The 19,125-nt window shown below is 37.1% G+C and overlaps 2 protein-coding genes across 7 annotated transcripts in view; one reads left to right on the forward strand and one right to left on the reverse strand.

The window, feature by feature from the left end:
• The window catches only part of LOC127853276 (cholinesterase 2-like), a 310,270-nt gene that overhangs the window by 129,934 nt on the left and 161,211 nt on the right, over nucleotides 1–19,125 (reverse strand). The gene's annotated exons all lie outside the window — the stretch shown is intronic.
• On the forward strand, nucleotides 956–5,351 carry LOC127853275 (cholinesterase 2-like). The gene is made up of 3 exons (XM_052387645.1): nucleotides 956–2,395; nucleotides 3,396–3,537; nucleotides 4,744–5,351. The coding sequence occupies exons 1-3, from the start codon at nucleotides 1,015–1,017 to the stop codon at nucleotides 4,925–4,927; spliced, it is 1,707 nt and encodes a 568-aa protein (XP_052243605.1). The 5' UTR covers nucleotides 956–1,014; the 3' UTR covers nucleotides 4,928–5,351.

The following is a 19,125-nucleotide window of genomic DNA, read 5'->3' on the forward strand; positions in this document are numbered from 1 at the left end:
CTGAGAAAACTGGGCATAATGCATGTGCGTAATGTGTCGTCCAAGATTAGCCTGTGCAGTCCGCACAGGCTAATCAGGGACGACACTTTCCGCTTAAACTAGATTTTCGGTAAAAAGGGACTTCCTTTCAACGAAAGATACCATTAAAGCGGAAAGTGTCGTTCCTGATTAGCCTGTGTGGACTGCACAGGCTAATCTGGGACGACACTTTCCGATTATGCATAATGTCCAGTTTTTACAGAACAAGACATATTTATCAACCGATATTAAATAACCTGGTACACATTATTATCGTATGTTTCATCATAAGCTCTTTAGAGTGTGCATGAATACATTAAAATGAGGATCAGAATCACGATGCGGATGCGATAATGTCGATGTTCCTTTTGTTTCAACCTTTACCCATTTAAGCCTAGTGGACTCTCCCATCCTTCTAAATTGGATCAATTTATTTCCAAAAGTAGGGATGTCTAGTATATTTATTTCTATACTTATAATATTTTCCTTCCTACAGAAATTCCTTTAAGCAAACTAAGCAGACCCTGATGAGACGCCGCATCATGCGGCGTCTCATCTGGGTCTACGCTGTTTGCCAAGGCCACTTTTCTAGACGCTAGGCATAAATGGGTTAAACATTAAAACAGCGATTATCACACTGTGTCAAGTTTAAAAGTAAAAATAAACTGGAAACCTTGATATCTTGATTATTGCAACGTATTTTTGGTAGTGAAAGAGATTTCAATTGTGTTTTTTATTTATCTGAACGGATGTGGATCGATTGTTGTATAAATGTGTGACAGGGATCCACTTTATGCGATAAGTACGTGCATTGATATTGTACAACTAAAAAATCTAGGGCATATGTTTATATTGCGGAGCCTACTCGATGAATCTTATCCATAAACAATATACGCAACATGATAACGATTCGACAACTATGTCAGTATGTTCATATATGTGACACTCAAAGTAATAACAAGTACAGTTCATACAGGATTGAAAAACTCACAAAACATGCGGAATATTAGCTTAATCGTTAGTATTGTGCTGATGCTAGTTTTTGTTGCACACGAAGCGTACTGTATTACCGTTAAAACGCCCGTGGGAGCTATTTCCGGTCTAGAGGAGACACTGACAGTAGACGGACACCCGTACCGGATGTCGAAATTCCTCAGTATTCCATTCGCAGAGTCAACAGCAGGCGAAAATCGCTTCAAGAAGCCGATCCCAAAGGCGCCATTTTCGAGCACGTTTGATGCTACTCAGCTGCCCATGGCGTGTCATCCATCATATTATGAGGCTGAACAGACGTTAGACAAATATATTAACTTTACGGAAGATTGCTTAACACTCAATGTGTTCGTGCCTCATATATTCGAGAAGAATGTGTCACTTCCGGTTATGGTTTGGATCTACGGAGGCGCATTCATACAGGGTGCCAGTGTGATATATCCCGCAGAAGGCATTAGTACCATTGGTGACGTCATTGTGGTCACGTTAAACTATAGACTTGGAATGTTTGGATTCATTCAGAGCGCCGATGGGAAACTTCCGGGTAACCAGGGACTGTGGGATCAGCATCTCGGAATCAAATGGGTCCACGATAATATACAAGCTTTTACTGGAAATCCTAATGACGTCACGATATTTGGAGAGTCGGCGGGTGGCGCATCTGTTGTGTACCAGGCCTTATATCCGGGTAACCAAGGCTTCTTCCAGCGTGTGATTGCTCAGAGTGGCTCCGCTTTGGCCTACTGGACAATTCGTGAATTACCGAATGCGGAGAATTTGATTGCTAAGAAGGGTTGCGACCAGGCTCAGGACCAAATAAACTGTCTCCGCGCGCTCACCCCCAGGCAACTTCAAGACAACGACACTTTACCCTGGGCACCATTTTTGGACAAGGATTTTGTGATCGCTTCGCCTTCAGTCATTGTTTATGGAAATGACTCAACAACTTCCAGCGCCCGCAATTTCTTCGCATCGTTAGACTTCATGACGGGTGTAAATAATTTTGACGGCGCTCTGTATCTCGCAGTCGTTTGGCCGAACATCATTCATTACTCAGATATGAACACGTTTATTTTAACACGAGAGGAGTTTATTGACCTCGCAATTCCAAAAGTGATCAATGACGTCATCAAACCTAAGAACAATCGAACTGCAGCCATTGTTGCAGAGGTACTGGATATACAATACACGGACTGGCAGCGTCCGAATGACAGCGCCACCTTGCGGTTCAGTCTCATAAACATGTCCAGTGACGCGGTGTTCTTCTTTCCGGCCGTGTCCACGGTGAAAGGGCACGCGGCTCTCCGGAAGGGGAAGACGTATTTGTACGAACTGAGCGCTGTCCCCACTACGCACGGAATACCGACACCCAACTGGATACAAGGTTATTTAACAAAACTGTTTATCTCACGATGTATGTCTTAAGCTTTGGTCAAACCTCTTAAACAGAGACCTGACGATGAGCTTGCATTTTTTTTATCCAAACCACGCGTTTACTTTAAATAACGCAAGGTCGCCGTACAAGGCTACATTAACTTGATGCTACCATAAAAATCTCCGATTGGACATCGTACGTTCTTACGGCGATTTCAAGCAGGAACGATACAATTGCGGTCGCTAAACAATTTCCTTGCATAAAAAGGTACGACTGTTTTGTGGATATTTCACAGCCACCAAAAGCAAAACCCTGGAAACCTTCACATGGTTATCGTGTGGTGATCGCAATGCGCTTATTCTTCATGTACATGTGTATATAATAGCGATGTGCATGATTTCATGACAGTTTATCTATTATATCTTTATTTAATTCGCTCCTCCGTGATTGTTCAAGCTATTTTTAGTACCGTGTAACCCTTATAATTAAGAAAACATAGGATAACTAATCAATTTATTTATTGATCGATTCATTAATCAATTAATTACATTTCCACGAAATTCGAAGACAAAGATTTCATCTGCCGACATTGCAGACACGAGGTTAATGCACATTTTCAAAACGGTGCAGACACGAGGTGAATGCACATTTTCAAAACGGTTCAGACACGAGGTGAATGCACATTTTCAAAACGGTGCAGAAATGAGGTGAATGCACATTTTCAAAACGGTGCAGAAACTAGGTGAATGCACATTTTCAAAACGGTGCAGACACGAGGTGAATGCACATTTTCAAAACGTTGACCAATGTAAACTCTATGTTATCAAAATCAAATTTAAAATTGTATACAGACTCAAACGCCGCAGATGACATTCAGTACTTGTTATACTTGATAAATTACATAAATTACCTATTCGACAGTGTTAATCAGCCATATGCATAACTTTTACTCGGCCTGCTCAATATACAGATAGTCAAAGAAGTAATTTCATTTATTCCACTTTTCAAGGTTCTAACCATGCTGACGACATTCAGTACGTTTTCGGATATCCGTTGTACGCCGGACCTCAAAGTACCGGAAACTACACTGAGGAGGAGCGGCGCCTAGCGAGGGGCATGGTGACCATGTGGACGAACTTCGCAAAGTCCGGGTACGTATGGTTACAATATGGACGAACTTCGCCAAGTCCAGGTTAGTATGGCAACCATCATGAACCATGTGGACGAACTTCGCCAAGTCCGGGTAAGTATGCTTACTATGTGAAGGAACTTTGCCGAGTCCGGGTAAGTATAGTAACCATGTGGACGAACTTCGCAAAGTCCGGATAAGTATGGTTACAATGTGGACAAACTTCGCAAAGTCCGTGTTATTATGGTTACCATGTGGACGGAAGTTGCCACTTCCGGGTATGTATAGTTACCATGTAGTTACCATGTTCACGAACATCGCAAAGTAGGATAACGCATGGTTACCAAGTGTACAAACTTTTGTTTAAACCTTTTTATTTTAGCTCCATTGCATCGAAAGCCTCAGGCTTATAGAAACGCTATCGAGTTCGTTTCCTGGGCCTATAACCAGTACTTGGTGTCTTTGGAGTACGCTCCCCGAGTATGATCGAATCCGTGACCTCCCGATTGCAAGGTATGCCACGGCGAACTTTCTTTATCCGGGTATGTATAGTTACCATGTGCATGGACATCGCCAGGTCGGAGTACATATGTTTACCATGTGGAAGAACTTCGGCAACTGAATAAATGGACTTTAAAAATACATCATATTAGTGCAAATCCTGTTTTATGTCAATTTTTTATAATAATTGGGTGGCCATTTTTATCTTCACACAATAAACGTTATCGATTTGCTGCTTCAAAGTCCAACGTTTCACAATTTATAATTGTCCTCACGTTTGCAAATGTGTTACGCTTCTATATGTTTGTACATTTATGAATGAATTAATCTTGATATTATGGACTACATTGCCGGATTATAAATAAGGCGAAATAATGTTTTAAACATACATGCAATAATCACACTAACCTTATAGAATTCTGCAATATTTGTATTTTCAAGAATGTCGGTCTTTAGCGACCCGTCGAAAGTATCGGTGGCCTCTTTATTAATACATCGCCGACAGAGGTGGCTCAAGTGATTTAACGGTCGTCATTTACATTTTTTATATTAAACAAAAAAACATCTGACATAAATGTACGCAATTTATATGTAAAAACCTATTATTTAACTTTCAAAATCCATAGCGCCAGTAATGAATTTACTATTATTGTGTGTGTGTGTGTGTGTGGGGGGGGGGGGGGGGGGTCAGGTAGAAAGAAATGTAGACATTTATTTTAATCAACAGCAATCCAAACAAACCGGATGATGCCGGCAAGTTTACAAACGCCACCTGGGCTGAGTTTGACCTTGACTTCCAGACCTTCCTGCAGTTCACCAATCAGGGAGCACTTCCGGGATCTCGATTTCATGCGCGCCGGATGCAGCTATGGTCGGACCTCCTACCCACTTCAAAGGAATGTCATGACTAGTTCAGCTTCTGCTTGACACTTGCTTGCGGGTTAAAAAAACATTACATAGTTTTATCCGAGATAACAAACAAAACTCGATAAATTTCAGCAACAATTTATTGGTATTAGACTAAGCCTCCTTAAAGGCCGTTATCTCAGACACGTCATTTATAAAAAAGTTAACAAGTCCAATACTCCTAGTTAAATGTAATTCTACGCGTGTACTAATGCTGTCAATATCATATCATCATAGTTTGAGGTTTTTAACTGGCAGTATAAAGTATTTGGGATTTTAAACTGTAAATTAAAAGAATTTGCGGTTTAAACAAGCTTAAAGCCATGAGCGATATTAATTACTCTTAACCTCATAATTAATGTTTACAGATTCCTTGTAATAATGAGACAATTGTGATTGGCGAAATGTACACATAATGCCATCGTAAGCAACATTGTCTTTAGTACCTTGTGAATATTTCCTTTTAAAATACACGATCATCAAACTTTCGGCCTGTTCGTTCCGATGGGAAAGATACTCGGTGGATAAAACACTTTAAATTAACGGATGAACACAAGTAACATGCTCTTTCAAGAAATAAAACTAACAATCGTCGATGCACATTTTTGAGTGAAGTATGCTACGGTTTTAACGTGTTTCCAAATATCCATGATATGTTTAACACTGATTGACAAATACGTGGGGAACAACACGACAATTTACCGACACTAAGAATTAGACCATACAAGTATGACTTCTTTCCTCTCCAAACATTTGCATAATTATTGATTTGTATGTTAAACGTGATGCTCAATGACAAAATACCAAGTCGGAAGAATAAAAATAAATAACATTCACTATGGTTGTTTTAATTTTCCTTTGTGGAAAATTTGATATTCTCGCAAAAAAGGCACTTAACCTATTTATGCCTAGCGTATAGAAAAAAGGCATTGGCAAACAGCGTCGCATGATGCGGTGTCTCATCTAGGTCTGCGCTGTTTGCTTAAAGAAATTTTGTGTAAGAAATATTATAAATATAGAAATAAATATACTAGACTTCCCTAATTTTGGAAAATAAATTGATCCAACTTAGAAGGATAAGAGAGTCCACTAGGCATAAAGTGGTTAATTTATAAAAGTAAAGAACAGACACATTTCACAACGGCAATCAAACCCATATACGGACGTCACTAGCGCCATAGTCGTTATATGTATTTGACTTGTATAGCTTGCTGAGTGAACAAAATCTATATAAACTCAAACCGTACATATTTTAACTACTGAAAATGAAAAAAAAGCAATATTTATTATCATAGCATTAATAAACCAAGCACGGTCAGACAGCGTTTTGACAGGGAAATTCAAGGGCCTCATCATGTCGACGATAGTTCCCTGCAAATGCCATAAATGACGTCAGCTCACGTGCATTAGTTTGAACAGGCAACTCCCACCTTCTCAATCGACACGTACTACATGTCCAAGGAAACTGATACTGGATGCGAATAAGAAACATTTTAAGGTGCTAATTTTAAACTGGCTTCGTGTAATCTAGCAATAATAAAATCCTATTGCTCTAGATGCTGTAACCGACAGGTCCTCTTCAACAGTGATATCAATCTCAATTTACCCCATATATGGTAGATTGTATCCATCGGTACGTTAAATGTTCAAAATATTTCTGATTGGTTGAAGGTTAGACATAGAACAAAGATGTTCTTTTTAAATGTCTGTGAGACTTAGCTTACTGCACTACTGATATCTAATTAAGCTCAAGCCGGTTTATTTCCAACGGTGATGTTAACTCTATTTGTTTCTCCAATTAATATTTTATCATTTTCATTGGTACTGGGGTTCGGTCCCACAACACGGGCACTTATAAGTTGGGCAGGCTTGTTTCAGGTGACGCTTTTTCTTGCAGTTGTTACAAACAAGTTGTGCATGTATGATGTATAGTAGGGCAGTAGCGCCGAAAATGCCTTTTTTTGTTATAGATAAAACAAGGTGGAGAAATGTGTTGTAGCTCAGTGGACGCGACTGTCTACAAACCCCTTAACATCTGAAGCTTCGTTAATTCATCCCTCGATATCCTCATGACATAGACCCTCGTTCTGGGTGCATGTATCTTCCTCTGAAACCAACTCGCAGCTCATAAGCCGGTTAATGGACATCATGGTGTCTAGGCATATCATACTGATGTGATTGACGCCTTTGTTGTTGTTGCATTTCGATCTTGGCGATCCGATCATTGAGCTGTTTCAAAAGTTTCACTACGTCGTTTTTTTTATTTTGGTTCATGCACTGCACGTTTGGATGGCTTCTTCTCACCTCCTTCTCTTTCGTGGTAAATCTCTATCTTCCGTACCTACAGATGTAATTTTTCATATTCCATCTTCTCATCACATAAGTGGAAAGGCATCTGTTTTAAATATTTTCCAATTCCAGCATAAAATACCTCTTTCATCAAATGTGTTTCAGATAATCGACAACTTCACAGTTCAACTCAAATGTCAAACAAATCTTCGATGCGAGAGGCGAAATCAACGGACTCATTTGGTTTCTTCTCACGTGTGTAAAATCTTCCCATTATGGTTCTCAGTGTGTCAACAATCCCATAAGAGCTATCTAGTGTCTTAAGTTCTCTCCGTAAAGATGCTCCAGGTCCAAATCTTCTTATTCTATCAGCGGCAGCACACTTCACAGACAGACAGACAGACAGACAGTTTATTCAGACCTATACACAAGTACGTCGTTTTCATACTCAAATATACTAATTATTTCTGTCACGTAATTAAGCATATTAACATAACATTACATAACATAAATTGGTCATTTAAGAATACAAATATGAATAAACACAATCCATTGCAAGAGTATGTAAATTCTATCGAATCGGTAATAGAATTTGTGAACAGCATTATTTAGAACCGTATTTCTTTAAACAAAAGCTTCTCTTATATATATTTATATACATTTGAAAGTACTGATTTGTCACATGAAGCTAATAACATGTTGAATTCATATTCAGATGGATTTATATAAAATAAACGACTTATTTTTTTTCTGTAATCAGAGTAAAAACGGCAAATACATATAAAGTGGTATTCGTCTTCTAAACCGGAGCTATTACAACATAAACAATAACACTCATTTCGTGGTATGTTATTCTGAGCGCATCTGCCAGTTTGGATTATCAACGGGTGTACAGAGACTCTTAATCTAACAAAAAAGGCGAAAACGTCTAGAAAGCAAGCCTAAATATTCTTCATAGTCCAGTGTGGTTTAAAAAACTTTATACATATCCAATACATAACTGTTATTCATTTGTTTAAACCACTCTTGTTTATAATTGTCAACAAGTCTACATTTGAACTCACTAATAAAACTATACACATGCACATCGTTTTGAATTTCAAATGCATAAGCAAATCCATAGTTATTTATCATGTTCTTAACATTTGAGGCCAAATCTGTATAACCTTTATTACAATCAATTAAAGCATGTTTGTACCCAATCTGTATTATAATATTTTCATTTGTTAGAATTTTAAACAAATACTTTAGAATTTTAACAAACCTGTTTACATACGATGGATATCTATCTTACTTACCATAAACAGCAACATTACATACTGTAGAGGATATTTGTTGGATTCGGTGGAATATCGATTTCAATTCACGTGTGGTCATAGAAAATAATATTTCCCCGAGTAGCCCAGCCACGAGTGAAAATATATATTTTATGATAACGAGTGAATTAAAATCGATATTCCATCGAATCCAACAAATTTTCTTTTTATTTTATGCTTTTTTCACCGTTTATTTACATTGTAAAAGAGTTAAACTGGATAATTTAGCTGGAATAATGACGTCATTTCGTCGAAAAATGAAGTTAATTCACAGTAAAACAGTGAACATTATCGATAATTTTTATTATTATACCTCACTTTTATTCACAATGCTAAACTCCCATAGGCCATCGTGACATAGAAATACTGTCAGACCCAGCGGGAAAAAAATTTACTGTCCAAAAAATACTGTCGCCCGCTCAAAAAATACTGTCGCCCGCTAACATGACATTAAGCCCCAAGAATTACAATATGAATATAAGTAATCTTGATATGGTTTAAAATAACCTGATGACTTGCCTAAAATAGCAATATCATCAGTAAATACTAATAAAATTAACACAATATCATCTATATTCAAACCAGAGCTTATAATAACGTTATCTTGTTGGTAAACTTCAAGGTCTTAAATGGCCAGAGAAAACTAAATCGGCGACATTACCGACCCTTGCCTCAGTCTAACCGCATAAGAGCTACTAAAGTAATCTGAACAAGATGAATACGATTTAACACGAGATTTAACATTTGCATACATACGTTTCACTTTTCTGAGCAATTTGATTTTTATACCAGACTTAAACATTTTCAACCATAATGCATAACGGTATATACTATCAAAACATTTTAGCATATCCACGTAAATAACATACAAACGTTTATTTTCATTTAAATAATTTTGCACAATAGAAATTAATTCATTTAGCATCAACATTTAAATATTCATGAATCTGGGTCAGAAGATTCATCCTAATAATATCTTGGGCGAGTTAAAACATGATTCCGGTTGGTTGACAAACACGGCCGCCAGGGGGCGGGGCATTTTTCCTTATATAACTTTAGTAAAACCTTGTTAATACTCTACAGGTCACATTTATTTTCCGATCTTCATGAATCTTGGTCAGAAGATTTTTCCCAATGATATCTTGAATGAGTTCAAAAATGGTTTCGGTTGCTTAAAAAACATGGCCACCAGGGGGCGTGGCATTTTTCCTTATATGGCTATATATGGCTTTCGTAAAACCTTGTTAACACTCTAGAGGCCACATTTATTGCCCAATCGTCATGATATTTGGTCAGAAAATTGGTATCAATGATTTCTTGGATGAATTTAAAAATGGTTACGTTTTCTTGAAAACAAAGCTGCCAAGGGGCGGGACATTTTTCCTTAAATGGCTATATATGGCTATAGTGAAATCTTGTTAACACTCTAGAGGCCACATTTATTGTCAAATCTTCATGAAACTTGGAAAGAAGATTCATCCCAATAATATCTTGGAAAGTTTAAAAAGTGATGCCGGTTGGTTGAAAAATATGGCCGCCTAGTCGCGGGGCATTTTTCCTTATATGGCTAAAGTAAAACCTTGTTAACACTCTAGAGACCACATTTGTTTTCCGATCTTCGTGAAACTTGGTCAGAAGATTTGTCCCAATGATATCTTGGTTGAGTTCGAACATGTTTTTGGTTGCTTTAACAACATAGCCACTAGGGGCGGGGCATTTTTCCTAATATGGCTATATCGCTTTAATAAAACCTTATTAACACTCTAGAGGCCACATTTATTGTCTGATCATCATGAAACTTAGTCACAAGACCAATGATATCTTGGATGACTTCGAAAATGGTTCCGGTTGGTGGAAAAACATGGCCGCCAAGCTGGCGTGGCATTTTTCCTTATATAGCTATAGTTAATCATTGTTAACACTCTAGAAGCCATATTTATTGTCCAATCATCATGAAACTTTGTCAAAAGATTTGTCCTAATGATATCTTGGACAAGTTCGAAAATGGCCCCAGTTGCTTGAAAATGATGCCGGTTGGTTGAAAAACATGGTCTCCAGGGGGCGGGGCATTTTTTCTTATATGGCTTCATGAATCTTCATGAAACTTTGTCGGAATATTTGTTTAAATGATATCTTGGATGCGTATGAAAATGTTTCTGGTCTGTTCAAAAACATGGCTGCCAGGGTGTTCACTAGTCATGAAAGTTTGTAAGAACACTTTGTTCTAATGACATCTTGGGCTGCACAGAACAGGTCAGTTCCTTTGAATCTCAGGTGAGCGACTTTGGGCCTTTCAGGCCCTCTTGTTTTAAATTGAACTGATCTTTTTCTATCTCGTGGACTCGACTAAGTAACTCGAGGCCGCGACATAGCTAACTCGTGGCCACGACAGAGCTATGTCGTGGCCTCGAGTTACTAAGTTAAGGCCACGAAATAAAAAAAAGAGGAGTGCAATACTAAATAAAAGAGGAGTGGAATTAAAAAAGAGCGACCACGAGTTATTTAGTGCGTAAAGCGGCGTATTACAAATTTCGTGCAATATCGCACTCGTTGTCAAACCATTATGCATGCTTTATACAGCTATTTGCGTTGAAACTATGGTTTGTTTAAAAAAAAAAACATGTTTAGAAAATAACGGGTCTGTGTCGCCGGGTGGTGCAACAGTACAAATGGTTCAGTAAAAATAGTCAACACATACTTAATTGACGATCTACATGAGAAATCTAAATTTTGTACAATATTATTAAATCCAGGTAACATGTAAATAATCCCTGAACAAAATTGCCCACGTAACGCATCGTTCAATTTATACTTGACATCGGTGTAAGACAGATACTCTGACGAGACATTGTTACATGACAACGAAAAATGTACCGGGGCGTTATCACTGAACTTGTTAACCTTAAATGCATGCACAGACAAATCCGATATATATGAAAAGCTACATTCTTTTTTCAGCAAATAGTCAATGTCAGACGTACCGTTATTAGAGCTTATTGGGTCATTGTCGACCTGAAATGGCTTGAAGTCACCTGGGGGTGACTAGAAGCCGCTTCTTGTCACCCTATGGTGACTTCAAGCCGATTCATGTCACCCTGGGGTGACTTCAAGCCGTCCGGGTGACTAGAATCGGCTTGAAGTCACCCCAGGGTGATATGAATCAGCTTCTAATCATCCCTGGGTGACTTCAAGCCATTTCAGGTCAACAATGACCCATTGAGTTTAGCGCATTGGATCATTGTCGACCTGAAATGGCTTGAAGTCACCCGGGGGTGACTAGAAGCCGATTCTTGTCACCCTAAGGTGACCTCATCATCGATTTATCCAGTGTGACATGCATCGGCTTATAGTCACCCCCGGGTGACTTCAAGCCATTTCAGGTCGACAATGACCCAATGAGCAATTAGAATTACAAGTTTGCTTACGGCTACTTCCAACAATACGTAAACTAGTAGATTTGCATAAATCAAGTAATCTAACGCCATTACCATTAAGTGAACTGTCCATGGAGTCTCTAACAAAGGTGTTATCGGGGCAGTACATTACATTATGTCCAACTCTACTATTTAGGTCGCCAGTAACAAACAAGAGGCCCATGAGGGCCTGAATCGCACTACTGCTATAAACACTATGCAAGTTTGGAAAGAATAAGATGGAAACTGTGTGCTTAATCGCGCAAACAAGGAGAATTTTTTCAAATTCAAGGGGAGATTAGTGTGTACTTATTTCTCCGATACTGCTCATATTCAATGGGGTTCAAGTCCTCATTGATATAAAGATACTGTGCAAATTTGGAAATAATTAGATGAAAACTGTGGAATTAATTGCGTAAAAAAGCGGGATTTCAAAATTTTCTCATATTCAAGGGGAAGTCATTCTGTACTTATTGCTTCGATATTGCTCTTTTTAAAAAAGGGTTTGAGTCCTCATTGATACAAAGACACTGGGCAAGTTTGCCAAGAATTGGATGAAAATTATGGACTATCACATAACAAATCTGAATTTTCATTTTTTTTTCTCAAATTCAAGGGGAGATAATTCTGGACTTAAAACTACGATATTGCTCATTTTCAATAGGATTTGACTCATCATTAAGATAAAGACACTGTGCAAGTTGGGAAATAACTGGATGAAAACTGTGGACTTTATTGCGTAAACAAGCCTTATTTCACAATTTTCTCAAATTCAATGTGAGATAATTCTGGACTGTTTACTCTGATGTAACCCATTTTCGATAGGGTTTGAGTCCTCATTAATATAAAGACACTGAAGAAGTTTAAAAAGAATCGGATGAAAACTGTGGACTTTATTGCGTAAACAAGAAAAAGTCTAACGCACGCACGGACGGACGACGGAAACCACGCCATGACATAAGCTCTTCAGGCCTTCGACCAGTAGAGCTAAAAACTTACCAAATTCAGAAAAATAAGTTACATCGTTTCCCAAATTTCAAAGAGATGAACATTAAAAGAATTATATGCTGATAAATTATGTCCCCATATAAGTGACACACATATAAAAATCTTCAGATATATTAAAAAGTGAGCGATCAATTTTAAACAAAATTATTATAGCGTAATGTTTTTTTACTATTTTTAACCCATTAGAACTCAAAATATGTACAAAATTGAAACATAACTCTTTACAATCGGTTAGTCTATTAACATTACAGGGCAGGATTTTCAATTCATCACCGCCGTGTTCCTACGCTCGCACCGGGTTTCCGTAAAAAAAAGCGTATCGAATGCAAGGTACGCCCGTTTTCCAAGCCGCATCGCCTCTTTCATTTTCGACACCAATAATCGTCTTTTCTGTAGACACGCAACATTTGGAAACTCGTGTTTCACACTGCCCGTGCGGATTTGGAACGTACATGTTGCATCGATACGGAATCCGGAAAGTTTATTAATGAATGCCTAATGACACAAAAGACACCAAGTACTGGTTCTAGGCCCAGGAAACGGACTCGAGAGCATTTATATAAGCCTGAGGCTTTCGATGCAATCGAGCTTAAATAAATAGGTTTAAACTAATGACGCAATTTCAAGTTGACGCAGGAAAGTCAACGCGAAACACAATGCGATACGACAACCACCGAGCTTCTTTACAGATCAATCCCTCGCGACACATTAAGATAAGAATGTCGAAATGTCGAGCTTCTTTAGGTCGAATTGTGTGTATCAAAAAAAGAGAATTCATTTTGCCATTGTGGACTGTTGTTTTTAGATTTTGAAAATGGCATACAGTGGCTTGTTCAAACTACGCAGGCCACATTCACTACGTGTTCGGCTATCCGCTATACGCCGGACCTCAAACTCAAGAGGTACACCATAAACCAATAGTTTTTGTTAATTCTACTGCGTGTGTATTTTAAAAGCAAAATATGTGATGTCATTTTGATAGAATTGGTGGAACTTCGCTTTTTACATTAGTAACTTCATATTTCCGCTGCTTCAAATTCCACAATGTCACTATTTATTAAGGTCCTCACGTTTGTAAATGGATTGCGTTTCTATATTTCTAAACATTTATTAATTAATATATTAGCTTAATCACACTACATAGCCAAATTTTAAAAAAGGCAAAAAAACATTTTTAACATAATAACCCTCTTTACTTTATATAATTTGCAATGTACGTATTTACAAAAATCCGTTATTAATGAATTTCATTTTGTGTGTGTTTTATTCCGTTTGAAAAAAGAAAAAAAAAGTTGACATATATCCTGTATATCTTTAGCAAACCAAACAAACCGGAAGACGATTTCACGTTTACCAACGTCACCGGGGCTGAATGTAACCTTACAAAATTCCGGGATCTCGATTCCAAGCGCGCCGGATGCAGCTGTGGTCGGACCTCCTCTCCGCTTCAAAGGAATTCCATGACTAGTTAAGCTTCTCCTTTACGCCACAGGTGGTTAGCGTGTTGCTATGATATTAATTAGTGAAAACATCATTTTGAATGATAAAAAATCATATTATAACGAAACATTAAATTTTATGGAAAACAAATTCACTATCAAATATATATATAACAAGGTATGCAACTCAAAATCACCCCAAAACGGGGTGCATCGCTTTGAACAGCCATATCTTCATCAATTGTGCAGCGATTTTCACGATCTTGGTCTTATTCAACGCAGAAATGAATTTCCTTTCTGGAAATGTATATGTCTTGCAATATTTTTACAAATGCTGGGTCAACTTTTAAAAAATAACACGATACACAACTCGAATGACCCAGTTGACAATGATCATGAAGTCTTTAAGACTGAAATCTTCACGGAGTAAAGGGCATCTTCCCTACAAAGTTCATGAACCTCGATACCATAATTCAATAAAACGTATGAAAAAACATTATTACCGTTCTTGTCGTTACATTATGCACCAAGACTAACTGTCCAGCGCCGTTTGAAACTTTTGTTTACATACATTTCAACTAACTGACATTTTAAACAAACGAGTGATTTCATTGGTCCAATGCGGAGGTGTGTCTTTACAACTGGAGATTTCATTCATAAAGAATGCATGATCATTGTCAACTGGGTCATGCGAGAGATGATAAAACGAATAAGAACTGATGGGTGGGGTGATAAGTTGGTTCCTTTTTCCTAGTTCCTTATTCCTTATTCGAATAAGGAACTGTTCCTTATTCCTTATTCACGCGTAACATATTTGTTATAGGGTTTTAAAGAACGATAATGCAAACATTTCTGAAGTAAATCTTAACAAAATAACTCGAATAGAAATTTATGTATCTATGTATTACGTATGTATTACGATACATATTCATGTTTCTTCGCGCTTGCATAGGATTTCTTGTTTAAACCGAACCTATCTTTTCTAATTCGAATACTAACTTTACATCAACAAAACCTAAAGCTTATACTATTATATTACATGTATGTGATAAAAAAAATCAATCTTGTACATTTAAACATGTTTGTTTTTATTTATAATCCTTTTCCTTATTCGAGACTGAATAAGGAAAAAGGAGCAAGTTCCTTATTCCTTATTCAGTCCGAATAAGGAACTGGTATTTTCTTACTTAAACATCAATTAAATTGATCCAAAATTAACCACATATAAATGAACATACCGGTATTATTTATATATTGGTTGTATATGTTAAATTCTAATTGCATTACATTTCTACTAAGTTTTAAGTGATGATTATCCAGTTCCTTATTCAGTGTGAATAAGGAATAAGGAACTGGTTCCTTATTCCTTATTCAAATCGAATAAGGAACTGGAACTTTCTTTCTATAAATTGTAAGTCAAAATGAACCAACGAAACGAATAACTCAACGAAAATTATTGTAAATGTATGTCGGGTGTAACAAATATTAATCGCAGTACATTTTACCTTGTTTTATTTAATAATAACATAGTTCCTTATTCGGTTTGAATAAGGAATAAGGAACTGGATTTTTCATACTAAACAAAGTGAACCAAAGGGACCAATAAATCAATGAAAATCATTGTAAATGTAGATTGGGTATCAATTGCAGCACATCTCTATTAAGTTTCATTTAATGATAACATAGTTCCTTATTCGGATTGAAAAAGGAATAAGGAACTGGCATTTTCCTATTAAACAAACTATTAAAATGAACCAAAGAGACCAATACATCAATGAAAATCATTTTAAAAGTAGGTTGGGTATAAAAAAAACATTATTTGCAGTACATCTCTAATAAGTTTTATTTAATGATAAAATAGTTCCTTATTCGCATTAAAAAAAGGAAAAATGAACTGGTTGACGCATTGAAATCGCTTTACATCCTTAATTATATCTCCTTGTAACTGTTTAGGTAAAAGAACGGAATGGGATAGCTAAATCTCATGACTGCTATGCAGCTATCGGGAAGTCTTCTCTAGAAGTTAGGGTCAGAAAAAACTTCAAGAACTGTATCAGAAATATAAATTAAAAATAATCTTACATTAAAAATAGCCAATAATAACCAATATATAGCTGGGCTATTCTAGAATGATCCGAATTTAAATATCCGAAATTATGGCCACTGAATAAGGACTTGGCGTAAAGTTAGTTCCTTTTTCGGAAGCCTGTATTTCGGACAGTCACTTTCGGATATGTTATATTTTAGGTGTTGTGTGGGTTATTTAAGCATTATTATGTTATATGGACGTATTCTGTAACATTTTTTTATATTCTATGTGACGATACACGCTGAAAACAATTATTATGAAGACGATAATAAGGAAATGGTATTGCCTTTCTCAAACATAAATTAAAATTAACCAAATAATAGTAAATGTCGAAGAAAATCATGGTTTATGAAGGTTCGAAGTTAAAAATATTTATTGCTATATATTTCATCCTAGTATTATTTAATAATAACACAGTTTTTTTTATTCGGTGCGAATAAGGAATAAGGAAATGGTTCCTTATTCCTTATTCAAATCGAATAAGGAACTGGCTTTTTCATACTAAACAAACTATTAAAATGAATCAAAGAGACCAATAAATCAATGAAAATCTTTGTAAATTAGGTTGGGTATTAAAAACATTAATTGCAGTACATCTCTACTATGTTTCATTTAATGATAACCTAGTTCCTTATTCGGATTGAAAAAGGAATAAGGAACTGGTTTCTTATTCCTTATTCAATCGAATAAGGAACTGGCATTTTCATACTAAACAAACTATCAAAATGAACCAAAGAGACCAAAAAATCAATGAAAATAATTGTAAATTCAGGTTGGGTATCAAAAACATTTTATTGCAGTTCATCTCTACTATGTTTCATTGAATGATAACCTAGTTCCTTATTCGGATTGAAAAATGAATAAGGAACTGGTTCCTTATTCCTTTTTAAAATAGAGTAAGGAACTGGCATTTTCATACTAAACAAAATATTTAAATGAACCAAAGAGACCAATAAATCAATTAAAATCATTGTTAATTTAGGTTGGGTATAAAAAAACATTAATTGCTGTACATATCTAGTAAGTTTCATTTAAATAACCTAGTTCCTTATTCGGATTGAAAAAAGGAATGAAGTATTCAAATCGAATAAGGAACTGCCATTTTCTTACATACACACCCCACAACCCCCACGCACCCCCATACGCGCAGCACGCTCAAAAAACAAACCACTAAGCAGACACGGCAAGCACGACACGCACACACTAAGCACAACACACACAAACACACACACACAAAAACACACACACACCACCACACAAAACACACACACAACAAAGCACCACGAACAACATCCACACACACACAAACACACAAAACCCACACACACACCACATCAACACACACACAAACACACACATCACACAAACACAAAAACACACAAAATCACACACACACACACACACACCCACACCACACACACACACACACACACACACACACACACGAACACACACACACACACACGAAAGCACACACACACACACGCACACACGCACACACACACGCACACACACACACACACACACCACACACACACACACACACACACCAACACCACACACAACACACCACAACACACACAAAACACACACACACACACACACAACACACACACACACACACACACCACACCACACACACACACACACACCAACACACACAACACACACACACACACACACACACACACAAACACACACACACAACACACACGAATAATTTGAACCGAAGAGACCAATATATGAATGGAAATCATTTTAAATGTAGGTTGGATATCAAAAATATGCATTGGTACATTTCTAAATAGTTTTTTGCGTCATGATAACCTGTGGTAACCAGGTGCACTTACTTCGGAACAAAAAAGACTGGTTTCCACCAAGACAACCGCTTTTTGTCGTTTATCACGACCTTTAATCTGGTGGCAATGTTGAAGATCGCCGGATGTACCATTGGCATCCAAGATGAAGAAGACGCGTTTTCGGAGATAGAAAATATATTTAAATATAAGCACTTAAGCATTAGTTTTTTTAATTTGAGAACAAAATACGGAAGAATCTCAATGAAACTTTCCAGAGGCCTGTGAGTCGCTGCTTTCAGCGCAGTCTCGCCATTATGGTGACGTCAGTAACGTCGCACTTACGAGAACGCTGTACGAAATATTCCACCAGCATTTTGTACGAATAAAGTCGGAACTGTTACGATAAGATCGGCGAGGGACTGTTTACCAAAGAAGCCATCGCCGTTTTGTAGACCCCATAGTCAATAGTCGTGTTCTGAGGTTTAAGGTCGCCGGATATACCGTTGGTCTGAATGACTGAGAAAACGCGTTTTCGCACTGTAACAACTCTATGAAGAAAACACACTTTACAGCTAGTATGCGCGCATGCGTTTGAATTATAAACAAAAGATTGAGGCATCTCGATAAACTTTAAAATGTTTTTGAGGAACCTAGACCGCTGCTTCCGGTACAGTATTGCATTGAAATCGCTTTGTATCCATAATCATATCCCTTGTAACTGTTTATGTATAAGAACGGAATGGGATAGCTAAAACATGACTAGTATTCAGTTATCGGATAGTCTCTACAGAAGTTAGGGTCAGAAAAAAATAATCAAGAACTGTATCAGAGAGATAAAGTAAAAAAAAAT

The sequence above is a fragment of the Dreissena polymorpha genome, chromosome 12 (assembly GCF_020536995.1).
Source record: "Dreissena polymorpha isolate Duluth1 chromosome 12, UMN_Dpol_1.0, whole genome shotgun sequence".
Classification (NCBI taxonomy): domain Eukaryota; kingdom Metazoa; phylum Mollusca; class Bivalvia; order Myida; family Dreissenidae; genus Dreissena; species Dreissena polymorpha.